Below are 22,290 nucleotides of genomic sequence, written 5' to 3'. Positions count from 1 at the left end.
GTTACAGTTCACTCACATTGTTCTCGTGGGTCTTGGCTTCAATGTCTTCCAGGCGAATCTCTTCACCATCGCTCTCGGTGGCATCCACGGTCTCTTCGGAATCACTGCAACTTATCTCTGCTCTCGTTATAAGAACATTCGTTGCATTACGTGTGCTACCATATGCACAGTGAGGTTCGTGCATCTCTGCCCCTACGTGAGAAAGTGTTTCGATACTGACATCGCATAAAGTCTCACGGGAGCTCTTCTGGTCCAGTTTGGTCCCAACAACGGCAGTAGAATCTTCGGGTTCCTGATATTTTGGGCGTACCCATGCACGGTCGCGATTGCGCTCTCCATGATAGCTTCCAACGTCGCGGGCTTTACCAAGAAGAGTGTCGCCACGTCGATGGCCACTCTTGGTTACTGTGGGGGTAACATGATCGGACCATTCCTTTTCTTCCCGCGTGAGAAACCCAAGTATCAGGTATGTGCTCACGTGAGGAAGAAACGAGGTCTCTTGTAGAAGCTGACTTTCCATGCACAGACTGGATTCACGGCGACAGCTTGCTGCTTCGGCATCGCTATTCTTCTCATGCTGTGCCTGTTGGTGTTGACTCGCTATGAAAACAGCCGTCGGGACAGAGTATTTGGTGTGGTTGATGAGTCTACCATTGATATGGTCGAAGAGGAGGTTTCCATCACTGATCGGACTGATGGTGAGAATACTGTTTTTCGGTACATGATGTGATTAGGTTGAGTAGGTCCTTACTCAGAGGCACAGCTCAATAACCAGTATCGTGTAAACACAGGGCTGTGGGATCGACACGGTACAAGGGTGCTACCTGGTGATCTGGCCCCCTCGACATCGATCCTACCAGTTTAGGGCCCAGACATACTCTTTGTAGACTTCACGCTACCACTCTCCGCATGCTAGTCCATATTCATCGACGAGAGGGCGGAAAATGTAAGTTGTAAGTAGGTAGAAATGGTTCAAAATGCCTGCTTGTGTCAGCTCTGCGGGGTTCGATTCATTCCACTCATCTGGGATCCTCATGCCACAGGTCTTCGGCGATCAGATATTTTATTGATGAACTCGGTTTCGCTCTCCGAGAGAGGATTTTTGTGGAAAGTCTCTGGGTTAGCGCAAGCTGTTGTGTAGTGTCGGATGGCTTCGTCAAGCCGCGGACCCTCACAGAGATAGCCACGAACAGCCCAAGACCACCTAGCCCTATACTCGTAGGACGCCCTCCGATTGCGGTCTCTTCCCTGATAACGACGGTTTAGCAGCATCGCAATGATCCGGCCATGACGCTTTTCAAGCGCGATATCCATCAAGATACGTCCACGGTCATCTTTCACGCATTCTGAGAATCCCATACCAATCATATTTCGCAAGGGATCGACATATCCATGCGAAGCTGCTATATGCATCACCGAGCATCCGTTCTCTTCACGAGATAGATCCATGAGATCTAGTGGAAGAGAACCGAAAATGGAATCGCTGTGGCACTTGCGATCAATCCAATCGAAAACCGGAGAAAGCCCCGTGGTGTAAGCATTCCTGCGAAGATAATTTGCAACAGTTGTTCCAAATTGACGCAGCAAACGTGATTTTTCCGTCTTGCTTTTAGCAAGGGACAGTTGGTATTCTGTATTGCGTTCAAGGTTGTCCAACAGACGTTGCGTCGTTCTTCCCAGATCATACATTAAACTCAGATTCACAGGGTCTGTGTACTGTGATTGGACGGATTCTATGGTAACGTTCGCTCCAAGCCGCAAGAGGTGAGCTATACAAGCACGGCTCTGCCGGACCTCTGTGTTGGCAGAATTGAGTTTCCACTTGGCTTCCACAATACCCAAGCCATCCGTTATCATGTACGAATTTTGAAACACCTGAGCTAAGTGCCGTTGATGAGCGAAGTGTAAGTTCCAGACTACTTCCACGAGAGATTCGTGGGGCACTGAAATGGATTTGGGTCCTGTTGGCTTCCTCCGCACGATCGAGATTAGTGCGGTTGAATTAATATTTCCCCTGGGGGGAAGTGCATTCATCAGAGCTGGGTTTGACCTAATGGCAGCTGACAGGATCACAGAATATTTGAAAACCTCCGCTGTAGATCGCCTTGGTACTCTGGAACGGAAATCTGGTAGCGACAGAAGGGCAGGAGCATAGCCCCCAAGTGTGATGAACCCGTTCTTGATGGTTAGCGTGAGTGATTCCTCTATAACTCCCTTCAGCAATCCGGATGCCCAAGCTTCATAGAGGATCGACAAGTGAACGACCGTTCGACCCAAGCTATCCTGCCCATCAAGGTCGGCTCCGAGACTATGCAGTAGCTCTAATAGGTCCTCTCTGAAACTGCTATCGCACAATATGCCAATTTGGCATAATCTTAGGCTGGAAGTCGTTTCATCAAAGAAATGAGAGTGGATAAAATCCTGTTTGAAACGACTGTCAAGCCGTGGAACTGCATACTGTGCATTGATTTGATCAGAATCCAAGATGAGTTGGCGGAGGGCGGAGAGGTTCCCTTGAGCTATCGCTTCAAGGACAAGAGGCTGCAGCACCTTCGAACAAGACGACATCCCTAATCGCAGATTTCGATCACCGCCGTGGGAGCAGAGTTCGTTGTCCAGAAGTTGTATGAATGCTGGTTCGTGACCGAACATATAACGAAGCAAACCAAACTCGTTGATCAAATCGATATAAGTGTCGAGATTGATCGCGAGACCACCCTGATAGTGCCCTGCTGGGCTTTCGGTTTGCTCGGCAAGCCATGGATCCTTTTCAAGCTCGCGTCGGAAACCGTCCACATAGTTCAGACACAAGTTTGCGATTTCGAACAAGCTGTTTGCTGGAGTTACCGAGATCATGCCATACGAATGAGTTGCTAGCAAATGTTCTCGGACAGAGGTATGAATGAATTGGACAATGCGTCCTTTTACTTCGACGAGATTTCCGCAAAGGCTGATTAATCTTCTTCTGACATCTTCAGTATTCCGCAGACGATTCCGCTGAAGTTCAGTTCGAGTTGTACCTGGATGTAGACAGGCACTTGCCGCAATAATTTCAAGGACTTCTTCAACAAGGAGAGGCTTGGGGCTAAAAGCAATCCATCGGAAGAGAGTTTGACATTCTCGTACATTCTTAGAGACGCCTCTCACAATCTTGTCCTGTATTCGTTGATAAAGCTCTTTCAAGTCTGTTGGAATGGTGAGTAACAATTGTTCCAACTCTGCCACGCTGCAGAAACCCTCGGTCGCACGTTCGTCGAGTTCTTGCAGCACGAGTTTGACCCATAAGAAAACGCCTTGAGAAGCTTGCTTGAGGTGTGACGATATAAACGACAACTCCTCGTGCTTGCAATTGAGTATCTGCGCTGCAATCCGGCCGGTCTCTGCGTCAACATAGTTGACAATGTCCATCGCGGTCTCGTCCTCAAGTACAATTTTGTGGCAATTCGTAAGTACCGTCTCAATCTTTGGGCTCGGGCGGCTCGTTAAAAGTATTTTGAAAGAGATAGGCCACCCTAAGTCACGTTGACTGATCTTCCGGAACAATTGAATCATCTCTTGTCGATTAGGCTCTTCTGATTCATCCAATGCATCCACGATGATATATGCAGTCACCTTTAGCCAAGGAGTGTGTAATGATCCAAGTGAGCTCAAAAGAGCCTTGGAGCGCTCCAGTGACCACAGGTCTGTGGGGTTGTTTCGTTGAGATCGCCATATATCACTTTGTTCAGTTGTGCGGCAGTCTCTGAAATCGTTGCGGTAATTTTCCCATAATCCTGGGGTCTGGAGAAGAAATTGATACAGGATAGATCGGAGCATCCAGTAGTGGCCACTCTGCAGATTTCCACCACGCACACTGTAGAAAAAATCGACAACAATGGTTTGTCGCTTGGGGGAGAGACCGACTCTGTTCTGCACGCGACTCCGGCAGAAGTTTGCAAGCGTCGATTTGCCGCTGCCTGGCTTACCTTGTAGCCACAGTAATGACGAAGAGTGGCCGTTCTCCCATAGTTTGTACTTCGGGTGATCCCATAACCATTCGAAAGTATTTATATGAGCGTCGGTGACATTGCTCCGCCGTTCCTTGTAGGCAGGGAAGTATAACATATCAAGACAGGCTTAAAAAGGAATTATCAGTTAAACTAAGGGGAAATTCTCTGAAGGCTGCATGCTGACCTTTCATCTCATTATCTTTTAATTGTTAGCTTGCATGTTGGACTATCCATGATTGAGCTTCGAGACAAACCTTCCATCGCGACCGACTCACAGATCATTTGACCCATGGCAGAAAGCACAGGCTGAAAGCGAGGATCCTTTAGATCGGAAAACCTGCAAATTTCTCGATGATCCGCATCGATAGGAAGAAGTCTCTCGTTTGGAAGGTTCAAAACCGCTGAGCTCTTGTCGACAATCTGTACTAATGCATTAGTATGGAAGCGAGCGATAGATTTGCCCAAGACCAACTCACCACCATCCCAATGGTGGATCCAAAGCGCCGACCCTCGTACGCAGATAAAATCTGCAGAGGGACAGCTCGTTCTACAAACTGTGCAGCGATCTCGATCAGATCTGCGGAGTTCGACTCGAGGCTCTTGAGGAGATCTGACCGGAAGGCCTTTGCTGTGCAAAGAGAAAAGATGTCGCGGGTCACTCTAGTTGCATTTGCTATATCTGATCCACAATGGGGGGTACCAAAGAAGATAACACCTTTAGTGGAGATCTTGATGTCATTGTATAGGCCTTCTCTCTCATGAGCAACAATCAGCATCTGCCAACTGTTAGAGAAAATCACGACACAATCAAGGATTGATCGCCTCTACCTTCTTGAAGACCACGCCGCCTAAGCTATGACAAATGAAGAACAATGGAACATCCTTGGTGTCGGTCTATCAAACCTGTCAAAGATGGTCTTCTCAGGTAACCCACAGCGAATGCATCAATACCTGACTTCTCTTCGAGAGTAGACTCTCCAGCAGCTGAGTCGCAAAATCACGGACCCGAAAAAACGATCCGCCACCCAAGACACGAGAGTTGTACCCAAACGTACATATCCTCAGGTCAAAGCCAGGCAAATGTTGTGGCAGGAACTTGGAGAACCATATGACACCATCATGTTTCCAGGTATTGTAAGGATGTCCATTGAGGCCATGAATGGCCACGACGCTGTTCGTAGATGTCAGATTTCACTCCTTCGTGTACGTACTGTGACGTAGCTCACTCTATCCTCCTTTTCAACCGAGTCTTGTCTTCAAATCCCTTGATTTCGATAAGGCCTTCGACAATTTCTTCAGTGGGAATAACACTTCGAACTTGGGTATTTGACTCGGAGGCAGTTGGTGGGCTCGGTAGAGCGATACGGGGTTTATCGACGCTGGCATCCCGACTACAATTCTGAATGCGGTTCAGTGATACTTCTTGCTGCTGTTCAAGGCTGAGAATCTTACCGGGCTTCCCACATCTGCTACCTTATCCTTGTGCTTCTTGCGTCTCAATGGTAGAAGACGGCGCATTCTGCTGTGCGCGATAAATCAATCATCTCGGCTTCACACACCGGTGCAAAGAATCCGCCATGTGGAAAAGTCGGCAGCTCTCGTAGACTGCCATACGGACCGACGAGTGAGGCTGGCGCCAGACATATGCACATGGGATGCGCTGGCTTTGCTATCATTGGGCCACATGACATTGGGTTCGACATTCTGCAGAATGCGCCTACCTACGCAGCTACTACTAACTAGATGGGTACTCGTAATTATTCGATGCCAAGGCTCCCTTAGCCTCAGTTAAGGAAGCACCAGTTCCTGGGCAATCGTACTACGCCACCTCACCTACGTCCCTCGAGACCTAACATATACTACCTAGGTAGGCTTGCAACCTTCTATGGTAAGTAGGCAGTAATCTAGCAACTTTCAAGGGTTTGAGTATTCGCATCATCATTGTTACTAAGTACGGGTGGGAGTGGATGATCAAATACCTCCGTAGCGAAAGTTTTATTGACAAAAGAGCTGGAAGGAAAGTGTTTAGGTTCAGCACGAAGGTTAGAATGCCAGATTCCGACTTCGAGATGGAAGAGCAGATACCGGCGTACCTAGATATGTAAGTAGACATCGAGTTTCATGTCTGCTGAATTCTTAGACGGCAAATAAATCTCTCCATGACAAGCATATGCTAGATTGAACATTTCTCCTGATACATGGGAGAGTCCATAGTTGCTCCCTAATGAGCGCCATTTCATCGTCAGCGATGAGCAAGCAGGCCAGGAAATCAGGTTGTTCTTAGGAGTGAAAAATATATTTGCAACCAATGCTGCGACCTTTAAGGACGATTTTCATGACGGGACAATATCACATTATTGGGTTGACTTGATACCTAGGTATATATTTAGTGAGAGCAAAGTGCTTGATATGCTTGGGTGGTGGCATGCAAATGATGGTCTCCTGGGACTTGTTTGTCCGTGAAACTCGGAGTACCCGTAAACATGACACAGAAAAATTGGCCAAAGCAACGCGTATATCTCTCAGCAAGACACGGTGGTTTTCACTCAAGATTCAAGGGGAAGCGTGGGTGAGATCCAGTCGGTGAAGGTTGAAGACTGAAGTTAGTCTTCACGGGAGCATCTCATCTCTACGCTGGCTGATGGCATAGGCTATTCACAACCTTTTGAATAAATCGCTCATACTAACAGTGGTCAACATCCACTTGACAGCCACGCAGGACAAGTCATAACAGCTAGTACAGGTCAACATGGGTAATTCTTGAATCATAGAAATTCAAAGGCCGGTTAGTGCAAGATCATCCTCAACATCGGCGTGATAGAGAATTGTAGGGAGCATGTAGCTCCAGGTCTGTATGAGAGTGGGATGGACACTGATGGACTGCTGACTGAGTTAGGGGCTTCAGCGGTGCCTATCGCACTGTTCCATCAGGGAATAAGCACCTATTTAGTTTGGAGGCCGGGGGGACTTACCGAGGGATGTGGGATCAAGTTGCATCAGCCAGGATCTAAAGTCGATTAGGCGTAGAGCTTGGCAAGAGCCAATCTCCATCTTTCGCGCCTCCCCAAACCTTGAGTCTTCTCCCACTGAGGTTTTCCTCTACACCAAAATCCATCTTCTCCATCATCAATCCCCTTTTTCAGGCTCTGATTCCGCTGGCTAGTTAGCATAGCCACAACTTTGCCTTTCTGTCGCATCCCACTCAGACTGCCGGGCTTGCATGAGCTTCCCTCTTTCCTGATCGGGTTGATATTGAGGCATTTTGTGCAATGGCCACAATCCTTTGCCTGTTTCCATGGGACCCGTGGCCAGTGCACTTGGACCTCGAAATAGCTTTCAGCTACTCTACCACAGATTTCATCTGCCAGAATTCTCATTTCCATGAATATAGCCTTTTTCTTGAACCGTTACACTACACGTGCTCCTTGTCCAGCGTAAAGATAGGATTCTGAGCGCACATTATGGCACACGAGCTCTTTAATCTTCACCAACGATTCAGCCATGTGAAGGGACCACTCATCCCATAAATTCCTGTAAGTCAACCGTAAGTTTCCCAAAGTTTTCACATAATAATTTTCTGTTCCTTCTTCTGTCTTGCTTTCCTCCATTCCCCCGGGTTATTTGGGCCAAAATGGTTGCCATCGACGACTTTGAGAGCATTCTCGAGAAAGATGCTGCGGCAATAGAGCAGAGTCAACAGGACGATGATGACATTCCACCTGCAGTTGCTGCTAAACGTCGTATTCGATATTTTGATGACGAGGAGGAAAATCCTAAGGGTGGCGGCCCTTCCTCTGGGGAGATGGGACATCCATTAAGAAGAACCAACTCAACTTACTCCGTTCACTCCTTATCCAGTGTCCGCAGCGGGCGACGTGCCATTGACCCAGCTATTGTTCTTCCTGTCCAGTATCGCACACTGAGTTACACCATATCATTCCAACGCGAGCAAGATGCTGTGAAGGCTAAAGATGCTCGAGAGAAGACCGCCGTCGGCAAGTCTAGCAATACTAAATCAAGTTTACATCTTGCTGACAGTCTTAGACGTCGGCAGTCTTGACTGGCATACGATATCACAGGAAGAAATCTGCCAGCGGCTACAGACTTCCACCTCTACAGGTCTCTCCGTCGCCGGAGTAAAAGAGAAGGCTGCCAAATATGGTCGCAATGTTCCTTCACCACCTCCTTCACAACTTGCCTCTAAGCTTTTTGGTTACTTCTTTGGCGGCTTCGGATCCATTCTACTTATTGGTGCTATCCTCGTTTTCATCTCCTGGAAGCCACTAGGTCAGCCTCCAGCTCCTGCTAATCTTGCCCTGGCCATTGTGCTAGTCGCCGTCTTCCTTCTTCAGGCTGCCTTCAACGCCTGGCAGGACTTTTCTTCATCAAGAGTCATGAACAGTATCACTGGAATGCTCCCGGAAGCATGTCAAGTTCTACGTGATGGAACAAAACAAGTTATCCAAGCTCCGGACGTTGTGCCTGGAGATATTCTGTTCTTTAAGGCTGGCGACAAACTTCCGGCAGATATTCGATTCATCGACGTTTCTTCTGATGCTAAATTCGATCGAAGTATCCTCACAGGGGAATCATTGCCCCTCCCTGCCTCGACTACGTCCACAGATGCCAATTATCTTGAGACAAGATCGATTGGAATGCAAGGAACTCATTGCACGACCGGTAGCGGCATTGGTATCGTTGTCTCCACTGGAGACAGCACAGTTTTTGGCCATATCGCCAAGTTGACCAATCAACCTTCGACTGGTCAAACGACACTCCAGAGGGAGATCATGCGATTTGTTATCATTATTGTTTCGCTTATGGTACTTATGAACATTATCGTGATAGCTGTTTGGGCAGGCTATATTCGCAAAGAACACCCTGGGTATATGCCGGTTGCCTCTTTGATTGTCAATATCGTCAGCGTTGCAATTGCTTTCGTCCCTGAAGGCCTACCCATCGCTCTGACTGCTTCATTGACCATTACCGCCAACATTATGAAGAAGAATTTCATTCTCTGCAAATCTCTCAAGACGGTCGAGACTCTTGGCTCAGTCTCTGTGCTGCTGTCCGACAAGACAGGAACGTTGACCAAGAATCAAATGGTGGTGACTGATGTTCTCCTCGGATATACAACCATGACAGCATCTCATGCCGCTGAGGAAATAGGGGCGGAGAAGGATGAGTCGACATCACGGAAGGATGCGCTTCAACAGCTCCAGGTTGTGTCAGCCGTATGCAATGCAGGCGAATTCGATCCCACAACTATGCACCTTCCGCTAGCCGACCGAAAAATTATTGCCGATGCTACAGATCAAGCTATCCTACGACTCTCCGAGAGCCTTGGACCAGTGAATCAATCTCGCAACATGTGGCGCAAACGGTTTGACCTGGCTTTCAATTCCAAGAACAAGTTTGCACTAAGAATATCATCACCAGATGAACAGTCTGCAGTTCAGACCACTCTGAGTGCCGCTGAAGCTAAAGATTTTCGTATTGAAGACGACATGCTTCTGATGATCAAAGGTGCACCAGATATCTTGCTGCCTCGTTGCGCGAAGTATGTCGGCGAAGATGGCGAGACTCACGAGCTCGAAGATGGAATACGCTCTTCTATTGAAGGTATAAAAGACTCATGGTCGAACGAGGGTAAACGAGTACTACTGCTCGCTCGCAAACCTTTATCTGCATCGGCCTTGAAATCAGATCCCGGCGACAACTCCTTTGAAGGTGAAGCAATATCGCAGGCTCAGGGAGGGCTTACCTTGATCTCCTTGGTCGCCATTGTCGATCCTCCAAGAGACGAGGTTCCGAGTGTGATACAAACTCTACGTCGCGCAGGAATTCGTACAATGATGGTGACGGGAGACTTCAAGTTGACTGCCCAAGCCATTGCTCGCATGTGTGGCATCATCACCGTTGACAGCTCTGAAGTGCATTCAATCAACAATCTTCCCCGCTACAGCGATGGAGCTGTCATAAAGCCACGAAAGGCGAGATCTAACGCTCTCCCCTCTACTACCAAAGCCATTGTCCTGACCGGTCCAGAGCTTCTCACACTATCAGAGCATCAATGGTCAACTCTAGCAACTGAGTACTCGGAGATTGTCTTCAGCAGGACTACACCGGACCAGAAATTACGTATCGTCAAAGAATTTCAGGCTAAGTCGTTTGTGGTGGCCATGACTGGAGATGGAGTTAATGACGCTCCCAGTTTGAAGCAAGCTGACATTGGCATTGCTCCTGTTTCTGGTTCAGATATCGCCATCGAAGCCTCTGACATGGTATTACTCGAGTCCTTCTCAGCCATCCCAGAAGCCGTTCTTTATGGTCGTGTGGTATTCGATAATCTCAAGAAGACGATCGCATATCTCCTCCCTGCCGGCTCCTTCGCCGAATTCTGGCCTGTGATGACTAGTGTGGTCTTTGGTCTACCACAAGTCCTTTCCAGTTTCCTCATGATCATCATCTGCTGTTTCACCGATTGCATCGCCGCAACGGTCCTGGCATACGAAAAGCCCGAGGCAAATGTGATGCTTCGACCCCCGCGTGACGTCAACAAGGATCGCCTCGTCGACTGGCGCTTACTCCTTCAGTCCTACGGACTCATCGGCATCCTCGAGACCGTCAGCTCATTTGCAATGAGCTACTGGTATTTGACCCGCCAAGGTCTCTCATTCGGTAGCCTGTGGTTTTCATTTGGCAATATCCCCACCCCTGAAGGCCAGACCACTGACGATGTCACCCACCACCTCACTGTCGCCAGCAGTATCTACTTCATCACGCTGGTTGTGATGCAGTGGTTCAACATCATGGCACTGAGAACGCGTCACCTGAGTATCTTCTCCCATCCACCACTCCTCAACAGACTCACACAGAATTGGCTCTTGTTCCCGGCTATATTGTTCGCGCTGACCATCGCGCTAATCTTCACTCTTGTACCCGGAATGCAAGATCTGGGCTGTGAGCATGTTCCCGTCGAGCATTGGTTCCTTCCCATGGCTTTTGGACTGGGCCTGCTCTCAATTGATGAGCTTAGAAAAATGTGCGTGAGGAAATACCCACGTGGGATCTTGGCTCGGATTGCCTGGTAGCCTAGGTGGGAGGAGAGGCATCGGGAACGACATGGTGAAGGAGATGTTAACTTGCAGTTGCATGAGGCTTTTTTGGTAGGTATGCAAGGTACACTGTCAAGAAAGATCTTGCAGGCCCCCTTTCGTGGAGTGTCTAACTGGCTGGCTGGCTGGCTCTTATCATGTATGAGGTTGACTCGGAGGCAAGCAAGTCCTGACTTTAACTAGTCACGCAGTGTTAGGAGAAGAAATTTTGCTCTAAATGGCCTAACTTCAATGCTGAGCCAACTAGAAGAATCAGAGCAAACATTTCCTCATTGTTCAAAGGTCAATGCTACTTCTTTGTTAATGAAATAGCCATGGTACACTTGATCATACTCGGTGCTCTCGAGCGTTCTCCTTCTGTCAACTATCCAATACTGCAGCGGAAAGGTTTCTTTGAACGCTTTTGATACCATCACAGGTTCTTCCTAAGGATCTTGCGGGGGTCTGCATAAAGAGCACTTCTAGAGTTATCTCAAAGTCCTCGATTACTTTACCTTCGAAGTGCCTCTCGATTTAGATTTTATTCTAGATCAGATAGATATAGGGTGACTTTATAATAGTAAGTTCTTCATAGAAGAAATGGGACAACAACATGACCATTAAAGTTAAAACCACTTTCTCTTTTGGTAGTAACCTTTGAAAGTTTCCCGTGACTGAGAAACTTCTATATGCTAGGTCGGATGAAAGTCGAGAGGATGTATCGCGTATGTAGCTTTAAATATGGGATCTTAAAAAAGCGGATATATTTGGCCGCCCACCATGCGTACTAGTAGCTGGCCCCTATGGCGGCTTGCTCACTATGCACTACACCACCCTGACTAGGATTGGTACCAAGAACAATTGAATCCCCAAGACGTAGCTCTAATTGACTACGGCCATTTTGTACGAGGCTACGGCCCTCCACGATCTATCTGCGGCGCGCCCGGTGAGCCTCAGATCCTGTCCACTCATGAAAGCCTTTCTGCTGAACACCCTCTTGCTCAGAGGCATGAACGTTGACATACTAAGTACCCCTAGAAAAGGTCACCCTTACATTTCATACTCATGGGGCATATCTGAAACCCTCAACCCCTTCCAAAGCCGGTCTTTTGCCTTCAGCAGCAAGCTGATTTTGACGTTTTAGCCACATAGAGGTCAGAAATGTGACTACCCCCGCTGTAATTTGGAGTGAGATAGTCGTCCACATTCCGGGGATGTACGCCTATCGAAATTTGCGTCAGAAAGTCTGCACAGTGCTCCAGAAAATTTGACTTACCGGTGCATCCTGAGCTCGAAAGATCGTGCTTCCGGTCACGCCGCCTGCAGCCCCCACGCTGATCATCACAGCAGCAACCACACCTTTCTTGTTCAGTGTTGCTGTCTGATTTTGGCCGTATGCTAGAAATTGCGGTCCGTTTGCTTGAGATCCATATACCGCCAGGAAGAGACCGAAGTAGCGAAATCCGGGGGCCTTGCCGTAAAGGACGATCACGAGGCCAACAACTGCCACGGTACACTGTGCACAGATAATTGGCCATCTGATCTTCAGCTTGTCAGAGAGCCATGCTGTGGTTAAACTCATTATTGTGGCGAAGACATATGGCGGGCTGGACAAGAGTTGGGCCAAGGCGTAGCTATATCCCATCCCTTGCCGTAGGATGATTGGTTGAAAATATGCGAGTGCATACACAGTGACAGCTGCCACATAGTATTGGAAAGAACTGGGAATCGCCGTGAGCATGCTGCTGTACAAAGTAGGATGGGCCAGCCATGCAGTCACTGGTCACGACTTACAAGACAATTAACTTCCAATCCTTTAGCATATGCAGTACTTGTCCCATAGTTACATGCTCGCGATTCTCACTTCCTCGCCCTTCTTGCAGACGAGTGAGAGCGATGTGCTTTTGTCGTTCGTTCAAAAACTTCGCCTTTTCTGGGACTGAGTACATTTCAATCAGTTTCAGTGTTATCAATTTTTTTTCCTTCCAATTTTGAGTTGAGCAAACTTACAGTCAACGAGGAAAAATGGTGCCACAACACCAGCAACGATTGTAAGGATCCCTTCAATAATGAAAACTACACCACCAATATTAGCAGCAAGAAGCAACATAAAGAGGACAGCAGCAGCAGCTAATGCTCAAGTTCAAACACCGAAGGATCTAGGCTTTGAGGAATGGCACTTACTCCATCTCCAGCCTTGCCGGTACATCCCATCCCCCACGCGTATCAAGGACAATACATACGCAAACTCCCAATGTCAGCAAGCAATTGCACATAGATGGGAGATTCAACGCTTACAATGGGACCAAAGCCAGAGGCTAAAAGAGCCGCCATATAAAATAAAGAGATTCTCGCAGCCATCTCATACTTCTTATACCAGGAGGCAATGATGAAAACGGCTCCAGGATATACTATTCTTGTTAGCAATCACATATTTCGCCTTGCAAAGATTGAGTATACTTACAACCCGCTTCGAATATCCCGAGAATAACCCTCAGAACAGTAAGTGACACCCAGCTGTGCACAAATCCCATAGCTAGGACAGCTGTGCCCCAAACAATGATGAGAAAAGGAAGCCAGACGCGTGATCCAATGCGTCGAATGACCATGTTCGATGGAATCTCGAACAGAGCATAACCTAAAGCTCGTGAGCCTTTGCCCCAATCGTCAAATACTTCTCACATACCGATGAAGAAAACAAGTAACGCAATTGAATATCGAGAACTGTCCGTATTTTCATCAGCAATGTGTGCTTCTCCAGTTACGGCAGTCTCAACCCACCCAACTGAGAGCTTCAGGTCTTCAGACATGCCTGCTATATATGCTGCGGAGATGTTGGTTCTATCGAGAAGTGAAAAGCCAAAGATTATGCACAGCATCGGAAATACATTGAAGTCAATTTTTCTCCTGCACAAGTCAGCATGTGATTCTTCGGGAATACAGTGGCATGTTACTGACACAAGAGCCTTCTCTTCCTTTTCGCTCCACTCCTGTGAGCTTGCAGCTTGCTGCGGCTGCTCGATGTCTTCCTTATGGATGGAGTCTTGCGAATTCTGAGAGAGTACCTTCTCAAGGCCTGCCGATGGTTCATTCTTCAAGGCCATCTTGGAGGCAGTATGAAATTGTAGCAGGGAGCGCTTGTTATCTTTTTTGGAGATGTGTCAAGTAATGAGCTTAATGCATGGCGATCTGCGTTTTCAAATAGATCCTTGACTGTCCCTTGCCCCCATAAATTTCCACTTTAACGAGTCGAAACACCAGAACTTGGCAGGTCAAGGCTCGCCCGACCTTGGACCACGCTTGAATCAGTGCTCGTCGAAACCGGATCGCAGAAGACCCATAGGCTCGGGTAACAACAATGCTTTCCCCAGGTTCTCCGCACTGAAGTCCCTCGGCCGAGACTGGTAAACATACGTGGCAAGGGGGCCCCACTGATGTCGCCTGCCTACCGATTGGACACGTCAGACACCAATACTTCCGTCCTAGGCTCATCGAGAGGGAGCAATCTTCTGAGCACTGATACTGAAAATGCTTTCAACACATTCATGGCAGTCACTTAGCAAGAAGTCCAGCTACGCGCGAAGCTATCTTCGGATTTCTAGGCAAGAACAACTTCTCTATAACTTTATGGCAATACTCTAATTTACTTGCTTATAGCTTCGAAACTGGGCTTCTAGGACCACCACTTGAAAGATAGTATCCCGGATAGGGGTAGTCTCCATTCTTGTTAGCACCTCCTTGTGTTCTCCAAGCGCCGCCATCCACTGCCATGAGTTAACCAAGAAGCCAGGGGAAACTTCTCATAGGGTGCGAAATGCGACTTACCAACCAGAGTTGCGCCATTGACATAGCTGCCTGTGTCACTAAAAAGATAAATTGTTGCATCCGCAATCTCTTTCACTGTGCCAAATCGGCCGCTTGGAATCGTTGCGACCGACTTATTGTAACCCTCGGCGGATTCCAATCGCTTGACTCCCTCTGTTTCTCCAATTGGCCCAGGAGCTATGATGTTGGAGGTCAGGCCCCGTGGGCCATACTCAATGGCGGCTATCGAGGACAACGTGTCAACTCCAGCCTTGGCTGCACAGGCGTGTGCTAGAAGCGCCGTCCCTTGATACTGGAGTGTCGCAGTAATGAAAACAATTCTTCCACCCGTGCCGGCTTTTGGTGCTATCCATTCAAATCAGTCGCTCACATGTTTTCGAATTGGAGTTGATTCACTAACTGGCATTTCCTGTTGCGGGATATTTTGCAGCAGACTCTTCCAGATATGGAAGGGTGGCCTTCAGTGTGTTGAAGGAACCAATAAGATCAATATCTATGACTGATTTGAAAGCACCTGGAGACATGTCTGCAATTCGCGAGAGGAATGTTCCTGCCGCTCCAGCGCTGACACAGATAGTTAGTCAAAAACATACAGTGATGGTGACGCATGATGCTGACATGACAAAGTCAATACTCCCAAGCTCCTTCACACAACTTGTTACGGCTTTTTGAAGGGTATCGAAATCTCGCACATCAACAGCTCCGTAGCCTAGGACGCGTGACCCCTGGCGTGCGCTTGCCAGGCTGCGTGCCATCGTTTTCGTCTTCTCAACATTTCGTCCGACGATGCAAGCATTCGCTCCAAGATACACTAACGCGCGTACCTGTGCACTACAAATATCCCCATTTCCACCGGTACAGAAGACGACCTTGTTGTCTATAAGAAGAAGCACTTATTAGGAACAATCACGACGACAAGATAGTACTTGCGTAGTTGACGCACCAAAAATTCCTTCTCTCCAAGTTGAACTCAGGTCCGACCGAGATGACGCCATACCTGATTTGTGGCTAAATCGTGAGTGGTGCTCGGGTGCTCGAAGTTGATCTGATTATGGGATGTTTGAGTCTAGTTAGTAACGTTGTAGAACTGAGCGCTTATAGCACTAACTAGAGAGCAGGGTGTGCTGTTTTATTCGAGCTAGACAGTTCATCAGCCGTATAGCATGTTTTCAAATCCTTTTCGCTGTGGCCCCGCGGACCGAGGGACATTAGACTGCCTTATTCTTGTCGAATAGCAATTACACATACTAAGCACACTGTGCTTTGAATGTCTGACGCTTCACAAAGTTGGGTTCATAGGAATACCAGCCTCGCTCTGCACGCAAGTTATAGGATTTTTGGTTGCATAGATATGTCTGTCTCACATGAAGTCGTGTCTTACACCACTCGGGGTAAATTTGCAATCATCACATTGAATAAACCTAGCAAGCTCAACGCCCTGACTCTGAGTGAATTCTACGATTTGGCAAATCTCTTAAGAGAGATCGACGAACGACATGAAATTGTCGTAACCATTCTGACTGGTACGGGAAGGTTCTTCTCGGCGTAAGAAATTTCCTTTCTCTTGTTTTCTGCTATAAAAATCCACGAATTGCAAATCTGATACAAAACCAACTTACAGCGGCGCAGATGTCAGCAGGTCGCCGCCACTTTCAAATCAAGACACACGTCGGCACTTGCTACAGACATTCGTCGCTGGAAATCTCTACTTGACGCGTGCAGCTGCCACACACTCGAAAATCCTTGTTGCCGCACTCAATGGTCCGGCCGTGGGAGGTGGTGCTGCAGTGGCTGCATTTGCAGATTTCATTTACGCAACACCTGAAGCATACCTATTACTGCCTTTCGCATCACTGGGTCTAGTTGCCGAAGTAGGCACGTCGAGAACGTTAGTCCAAAGAATGGGTATTTCATTGGCGAACGAGGCTATGCTCATGGGAAGGAAGATCTCTGCCGAAGAGCTGCTGAAATGCGGATTTCTCAGTCAGATCATAAATGCAGGAGATAATGATGGAGACTTCTTGGCAATGGTGTTGAAAGAGCTCCAAGTACTGCTCGGTGATCATTTGAGCAGTGAAAGCATGCTTGGTATCAAAGTGCTTCTGCGTCAGCCGACACGGGACGCGATTGATTTGCATAATGTTGCTGAGGTATTTGCAGGATGGGGAAGACTGGCCTCTGGGGTGGTGGACATCGAGTTCCAAAAGATTCGAAGTGGGCAAAAGAGGCATAAGTTGTGATGCGATGATGTCAGGCCAAATAGCGGTAGATATGTGCTAGCAAGGATAACGCTGATACCATGCGAAAAGGACCTACGACTAACAAAATCATTCCCAGCCATTAAGGTCAATGCGAGTTACCTTCTTGGTAAGTAACGAACGAATCTCAGCCTTGCCAAGATATATGCTCTCGGTTAACGGCCGGTTGACGTTTAGCGGTTGACGGTTAGCGGCTAACGCTTAAACAATTGTCTTCCACCGATCCGTATCAAGAGTAAAATATGACCGCCCAAGTTTAGTTTCGGAGCCGTCAGCCGGCTGAAATTATTGACTGTATGCGCTAGTGTCATGTAGTGTCTTGCAGGGACAACGGGATTCAGACAACCATGACTAGCGCTTCAGAAGAGATTCACACCGTGGCGTTGGGAAGAGAACTGGCCAAGTTGGGCATCCCCTAAATACGCTTGACGTTTTGGTTTATGAAACGACACCGAACAGATCGATCCATATCTGATATAACGTATATCAAGAGTTAGGTGAGTAGTCGACCTCTGTGCTTACAGTTTCTGCTTTACAATACATACACCGTAACAACATCTGACTAAGATGGCCCCGAAACATTCGATTATACCGACATATGTGCTTGGTGTGGGCTTGACAAAATTCGTCAAACCACGAGGGAAGGTCGAGTACACGGAGCTTGGGTACGAGGCGGGCATTAAAGCCATGCTGGATGCTCACATTACGTATGACGATGTAGAAATGGGAGTGGCGTGCTACTGCTACGGCGACAGCACCTGTGGGCAGCGCGTATTCTACCAATTTGGAATGACCGGTATCCCAATCTACAACCAAAACAATAATTGCGCGACAGCATCAACGGGCCTGGCCATGGCGAAGAACTTTGTCGCACACGGCGCAGCCGACTGTGTCCTTGTCGTGGGATTTGAGAAAATGAATCCTGGTAGTTTAAGTTCTTTCTGGAAGGATCGCACGGATCCTTTGGCGAGGAGTCGGGCCATGAGTGAGACGATCAGACCATTGTCCAAAGCTCCTTTTGCTGCGCAGCTATTTGCAAACGCCGCTCAGGAATATATTGATAAGTAAGTGAGACTCCTGAGACAGAGGATTTAAGGTATAATAACTAATTGGGTTTGATAGGTATGGTGCAGAACCACGGGATTTCGCAGAGATCGCAAGAGTCAATCACGAACATTCGCAAAGAAATCCATACTCCCAGTTTCAAGATGTGTATACGACAGATCAAATACTCAGTGCACCAAAGATTGAAGGTGTTCTGACCAAATTGCAATGCTGTCCTACCAGCGATGGAGGAGCTGCTGCAGTTGTCGTGTCTCAGGCATTTCTAGATGCTCGTCCAGAACTTAAATCGCAAGCGGTTTTAATCGCAGGCCAACGTATCGCCACTGATCCGCTGTCCACATACAATGGTTCAGCAGTTAACTTAGTCGGCCATGGAATTACCAAATCCATTATCAAAGATGTTTTGGAAGAGGCACAAGTGAGATCGATTGATGATATCAAACTGGTGGAGCTTCACGACTGTTTCTCGCCTGCAGAGATGGTTTTTATCGATGCGTTGGGACTCTGCGAGCCCGGAAAAGCTCATGAGTACGTTCGCAGTGGAAATATCACTTATGGTGGAAGAACATTGGTTAATCCATCAGGTGGCCTTTTGTCGAAAGGCCATCCGCTCGGTGCTACCGGCCTTGCACAATGCGCGGAGCTAGTATGGCATCTACGGGGTTGGGCCAACAACCGCCTAGTCGAAGGCACAGACTCAGCTCTTGCACATAACCTTGGACTTGGAGGTGCTGGCGTCGTCACTGTTTATAAACGTGCTGATGGCAAGCCCAATGCGAAGGTACCTGACCATGAGGTTGCCAAATTGACTGGCTTGGGTTACAACCCTGCCGTGGAAGCGAGAGGGTTTACCAGGGCTCAGGCTCAGCAGGTGCGCTCGGCGACAGCGGGCAGTGAATGGGCATTGGGAGATACGCAGACGAAGCTTGAGGCTAGGTTTTGATGGTGACATAGTAAGAAGTACTCAAATTGCTCTTAGAGGCCAGATTGTGAATCTAGGCTATCCTTTACTTGAGAGGACAATTGGTAGGATCATTATGAGGTATGGATGTCAAGTTTGAAGTGGATTCATTGTTATGTGGAGTAACTTTCCTTTGACAAGAAGCGTGATCAGCCCGATAAAGCATCGATTTCAGGTAGTGTCCCAAATTGACCAGGTAGGAAATCCTCATAGATATCCCCTAGGAGTCTCACTGTTTCGTCCCTGAAGTTGCGATAACTATCCCAGTCTTCAGTAAATTCTGAAGGAATTATTGCTTGGTGAGCATCCACGGTGCTATCAAATTCGCCGATTAAGCTCCACTGGCTGTTCTGATTATTTGCCTCGTGACTTGATAAATTGATACCTTCGGGGAACAGAGCTTCTGGTAGAGGTCTTAGCACAGGGGGAGCAGTGAATTCCGGATCAGTGCTCTGTGGTTCCATATGTAGTGCTGCAAAGCCAGACTGAGCCGAGACTTGATTGTCCAGAACTTCCCCAACGAAGTTGAGGCTTGTCTCAGCGAGTTTCGATTTATCTGTCAGTTTCCTAGCCTGAGCCAGTAATTTGACAAAATCGGCCGAGAAGTCCGCAGAGTAGTAATTTTCGCGGAGTTCGTTCAGCAGATGTGAGCACTGCTCGAAGCCTTTCAGCCCAGCTCTTTGGACATCATCGGAAGAAGCGAGCATGTCGGATATATGGCTGACAACTGCAGCAACAAGCGCGCTGATGCCTGTCTGCGGTAGATGACGTACGAGGTCGATCTGATGTAGCTCCATCGCTAAGTTAGTGATAGCTTGCGCTGATCTTCTGACCGATGCCTGTAGTGTTCCGCGAAGGTCGCCCTCTGTTTCACTTCCATTTGTCGGCTCAATATTTTGTGGTGACCGGACCCAAGGTCGATGCAATGTGATGCGACAGGTGTGGTAAAGCATATGCAGAGCTGTACGGAAGACCACAAATGATTCGAACCCGGAGTCAGGTATTTCTGAGCCTACAGCAGCTGTCTGAAGCTCTGATGGAAGAGAACTGTACCATGATTGAAGACGAGTCTCCAATTTCTCTAGGTTCAATCGAGTTGCTTCATTGGCCACAGGAAGAAGTATCATCTTTGTTGACTTAGAGTCTGCTTTCTGTGACGCACTTCGGTAGTCTCCAAGTTTATACTGTTCACCGAGGATGTCGGAAAGATGCTTGTGAAGTTGTGTTTGCCAGACGGACCCCAGGCATAACAAGCGTCTCTTACCAGGTGGCCAAGCCATTCCGACGCGTTCGAATCCGTCCGGAGGAACATCTCCCAGTTCAAAGTCATCAACTCGCAAGTCCGGCACATCGTGATCTCGCGGATGAAGACTGAGCCGTGACTTCAGACCAAGTGCGCATAAAGGGTCTCTGTTCACACATGACCACCAGATACGTCTCCTTATTCGTCGCTCGGCTTCAGGAATAGGCATATTTGCTGGGTCTTGATCTAGACCGGCACGTCTGCTCAGGGATATGGCAATCTGTAACCAGTGGCAAGCATCTTTCTGGTCATCCGGAGTTTCGTACCAATGCGACATGATGATGAGGACTCTTATGACACAAAGCCTGTCCTTCTCGTAGTCCAAGTCATACAGCGTCTGTAAGCAATTAGCGCTGCCTCAATGGCAAATGCCCATTGCTCGACTCACTTTCGTTTTCAGGTACAAGGCTCTTCTAGCAGCTTTCCTGGTCAGAAACCCCAGCATGCGTAAAGGCTTTATATCAACGTGGGCGCTGCCGGCAAACATGATGGCTTGAAAAAGCAAAAGACTGACACGGGAATTCTGGGGCACTTGTGAAGTAACCACTTTAAGAAATCTACCCAAGTCTAGAAGCGGCATATATGGGTGGAAAAATTCAGCATAACTTCGAAAGAGGGCGTCGCGGAACTTGGGAGCTGGTATATCAAAGCAGCCCTTTTTGTGAAGATACCCAAGATCTTCCGGCAACAAGGACGTCGGTATTGGCTCTAGAAAATCGGGTAGGGTGAAATGTGTAGCACCTTCTTTAAGCAAGGCATCAGATCCCCCTTGTGGCGATGCCGATGCAAGACTTGGTGTCAGAGATAGGGAAAGAGCTGATAAGACTAATCAATGACTGTGTCACGTTGCAGAAAATTCAACACCTGCCTTGCACGACTGTTTCAGGTCGGTGAGCTGGCAAGGAAGCCTGTTCCTCTTGAGTGCCAAAATGATCAACGTCGATGGCAGGTGGGTAGGACGTAGGTGCTGTGACGTCGGTGAGATCAACAACATCCATCGTATTGGTGTGTCTCTCCGGTATCACAATCTGTCGCTCTGGACGCTGCTCTGAATTTGAGGCAGCGTGGTTCAATTTTGCTTTTCTGTAGCAGGTCAATTACCCCTACATGAAACCCGGAAATGCGCCTCTGAGCATACTTTGGCTTTCTCGTTTTAGTGATCGAGCACTCGATTCTTTCCAGAACGCAGTTGCTACATGGATGTCTTTCTTCGACATTGCAGCGAATCTTTCGCCACTGGCAGAAGGAACACGCCTTGCCAGCACGCCTCTTGAAGCTTTTTGGCATCGTAGCTGCCATAGTTGCACTCGTTTGGCTAGACTGAGCATGAATCTGTGCGAGCCCTTGCGATGAAATTTGAGACATCGTCCTGGATTAAAAGACTAGCCGAGGTGTTTGTGGTTAACGGATTTGCAGAACATGAAATGTTTGAACGCTAAGCATGGCTTTGGGAGCATAACGGGGTCATACGAAGAAAGAGGGGCTTCTTCTCTCTTGATGTCTGACCCGGGTTCTAAGCCAGGGGACCTGTCAAGTGATCAACTACCTACTTGGCTACTTACAGTAGCTGGCGCACGACCACGCACAGCTACATCGATGAGATGGCCGAGGCAGCGGCAGCCCGCCCAGAAGCGGGGAGAGCGATAGCTTCCAGGCACGCCCACAAGTGAGGCATGGCTTGTGGGGTTTGCGGTTCCGAGCAAATTACCGCCAAGTCCTTCAGTCGTTTGATAGTTAGTGCTTGAAGGTTAGGTAGCTAATGATGTCAGTAATGCTGTTGTTCGTCAGCTCG

General features: G+C 48.1%; 8 protein-coding genes across 8 annotated transcripts; 3 read left to right on the top strand and 5 right to left on the bottom strand.

Moving 5' to 3' along the window:
* Position 1: 1 nt before the first annotated feature.
* LTR84_001419 (uncharacterized protein) lies at positions 2 to 520 on the bottom strand (the record flags this gene model as incomplete). The annotated part of the gene is made up of 2 exons (XM_064845043.1): positions 2 to 405; positions 514 to 520. 2 exons carry the CDS (start codon positions 518 to 520, stop codon positions 2 to 4), a joined length of 411 nt encoding a protein of 136 aa, XP_064707301.1.
* Positions 521 to 1,032: 512 nt separating this feature from the next.
* LTR84_001418 (uncharacterized protein) lies at positions 1,033 to 5,507 on the bottom strand (the record flags this gene model as incomplete). The annotated part of the gene is made up of 8 exons (XM_064845042.1): positions 1,033 to 4,115; positions 4,174 to 4,188; positions 4,244 to 4,409; positions 4,466 to 4,765; positions 4,818 to 4,883; positions 4,941 to 5,160; positions 5,216 to 5,388; positions 5,442 to 5,507. The coding sequence occupies 8 exons, from the start codon at positions 5,505 to 5,507 to the stop codon at positions 1,033 to 1,035; spliced, it is 4,089 nt and encodes a 1,362-aa protein (XP_064707300.1).
* A 2,113-nt stretch (positions 5,508 to 7,620) lies between these two features.
* LTR84_001417 (uncharacterized protein) lies at positions 7,621 to 11,083 on the top strand (the record flags this gene model as incomplete). Its single annotated transcript, XM_064845041.1, has 2 exons — positions 7,621 to 8,008; positions 8,034 to 11,083. The coding sequence occupies 2 exons, from the start codon at positions 7,621 to 7,623 to the stop codon at positions 11,081 to 11,083; spliced, it is 3,438 nt and encodes a 1,145-aa protein (XP_064707299.1).
* A 1,066-nt stretch (positions 11,084 to 12,149) lies between these two features.
* LTR84_001416 (uncharacterized protein) lies at positions 12,150 to 14,190 on the bottom strand (the record flags this gene model as incomplete). The annotated part of the gene is made up of 9 exons (XM_064845040.1): positions 12,150 to 12,308; positions 12,363 to 12,831; positions 12,881 to 13,025; positions 13,097 to 13,216; positions 13,271 to 13,334; positions 13,385 to 13,497; positions 13,551 to 13,724; positions 13,773 to 13,993; positions 14,045 to 14,190. 9 exons carry the CDS (start codon positions 14,188 to 14,190, stop codon positions 12,150 to 12,152), a joined length of 1,611 nt encoding a protein of 536 aa, XP_064707298.1.
* Positions 14,191 to 14,737: 547 nt separating this feature from the next.
* On the bottom strand, positions 14,738 to 15,666 carry LTR84_001415 (uncharacterized protein; the record flags this gene model as incomplete). The annotated part of the gene is made up of 4 exons (XM_064845039.1): positions 14,738 to 14,850; positions 14,912 to 15,256; positions 15,312 to 15,475; positions 15,530 to 15,666. 4 exons carry the CDS (start codon positions 15,664 to 15,666, stop codon positions 14,738 to 14,740), a joined length of 759 nt encoding a protein of 252 aa, XP_064707297.1.
* A 596-nt stretch (positions 15,667 to 16,262) lies between these two features.
* Positions 16,263 to 17,151, top strand: LTR84_001414 (uncharacterized protein; the record flags this gene model as incomplete). The annotated part of the gene is made up of 2 exons (XM_064845038.1): positions 16,263 to 16,456; positions 16,533 to 17,151. 2 exons carry the CDS (start codon positions 16,263 to 16,265, stop codon positions 17,149 to 17,151), a joined length of 813 nt encoding a protein of 270 aa, XP_064707296.1.
* A 585-nt stretch (positions 17,152 to 17,736) lies between these two features.
* On the top strand, positions 17,737 to 19,177 carry LTR84_001413 (uncharacterized protein; the record flags this gene model as incomplete). The annotated part of the gene is made up of 2 exons (XM_064845037.1): positions 17,737 to 18,233; positions 18,292 to 19,177. 2 exons carry the CDS (start codon positions 17,737 to 17,739, stop codon positions 19,175 to 19,177), a joined length of 1,383 nt encoding a protein of 460 aa, XP_064707295.1.
* Positions 19,178 to 19,344: 167 nt separating this feature from the next.
* Positions 19,345 to 21,496, bottom strand: LTR84_001412 (uncharacterized protein; the record flags this gene model as incomplete). Its single annotated transcript, XM_064845036.1, has 3 exons — positions 19,345 to 20,835; positions 20,887 to 21,289; positions 21,363 to 21,496. 3 exons carry the CDS (start codon positions 21,494 to 21,496, stop codon positions 19,345 to 19,347), a joined length of 2,028 nt encoding a protein of 675 aa, XP_064707294.1.
* Between the last annotated feature and the right edge of the window lie 794 nt (positions 21,497 to 22,290).

This window comes from Exophiala bonariae (assembly GCF_035927105.1).
Source record: "Exophiala bonariae strain CCFEE 5792 chromosome Unknown scaffold_10, whole genome shotgun sequence".
Classification (NCBI taxonomy): domain Eukaryota; kingdom Fungi; phylum Ascomycota; class Eurotiomycetes; order Chaetothyriales; family Herpotrichiellaceae; genus Exophiala; species Exophiala bonariae.
This window is presented reverse-complemented; position numbering and strand designations above follow the sequence as displayed.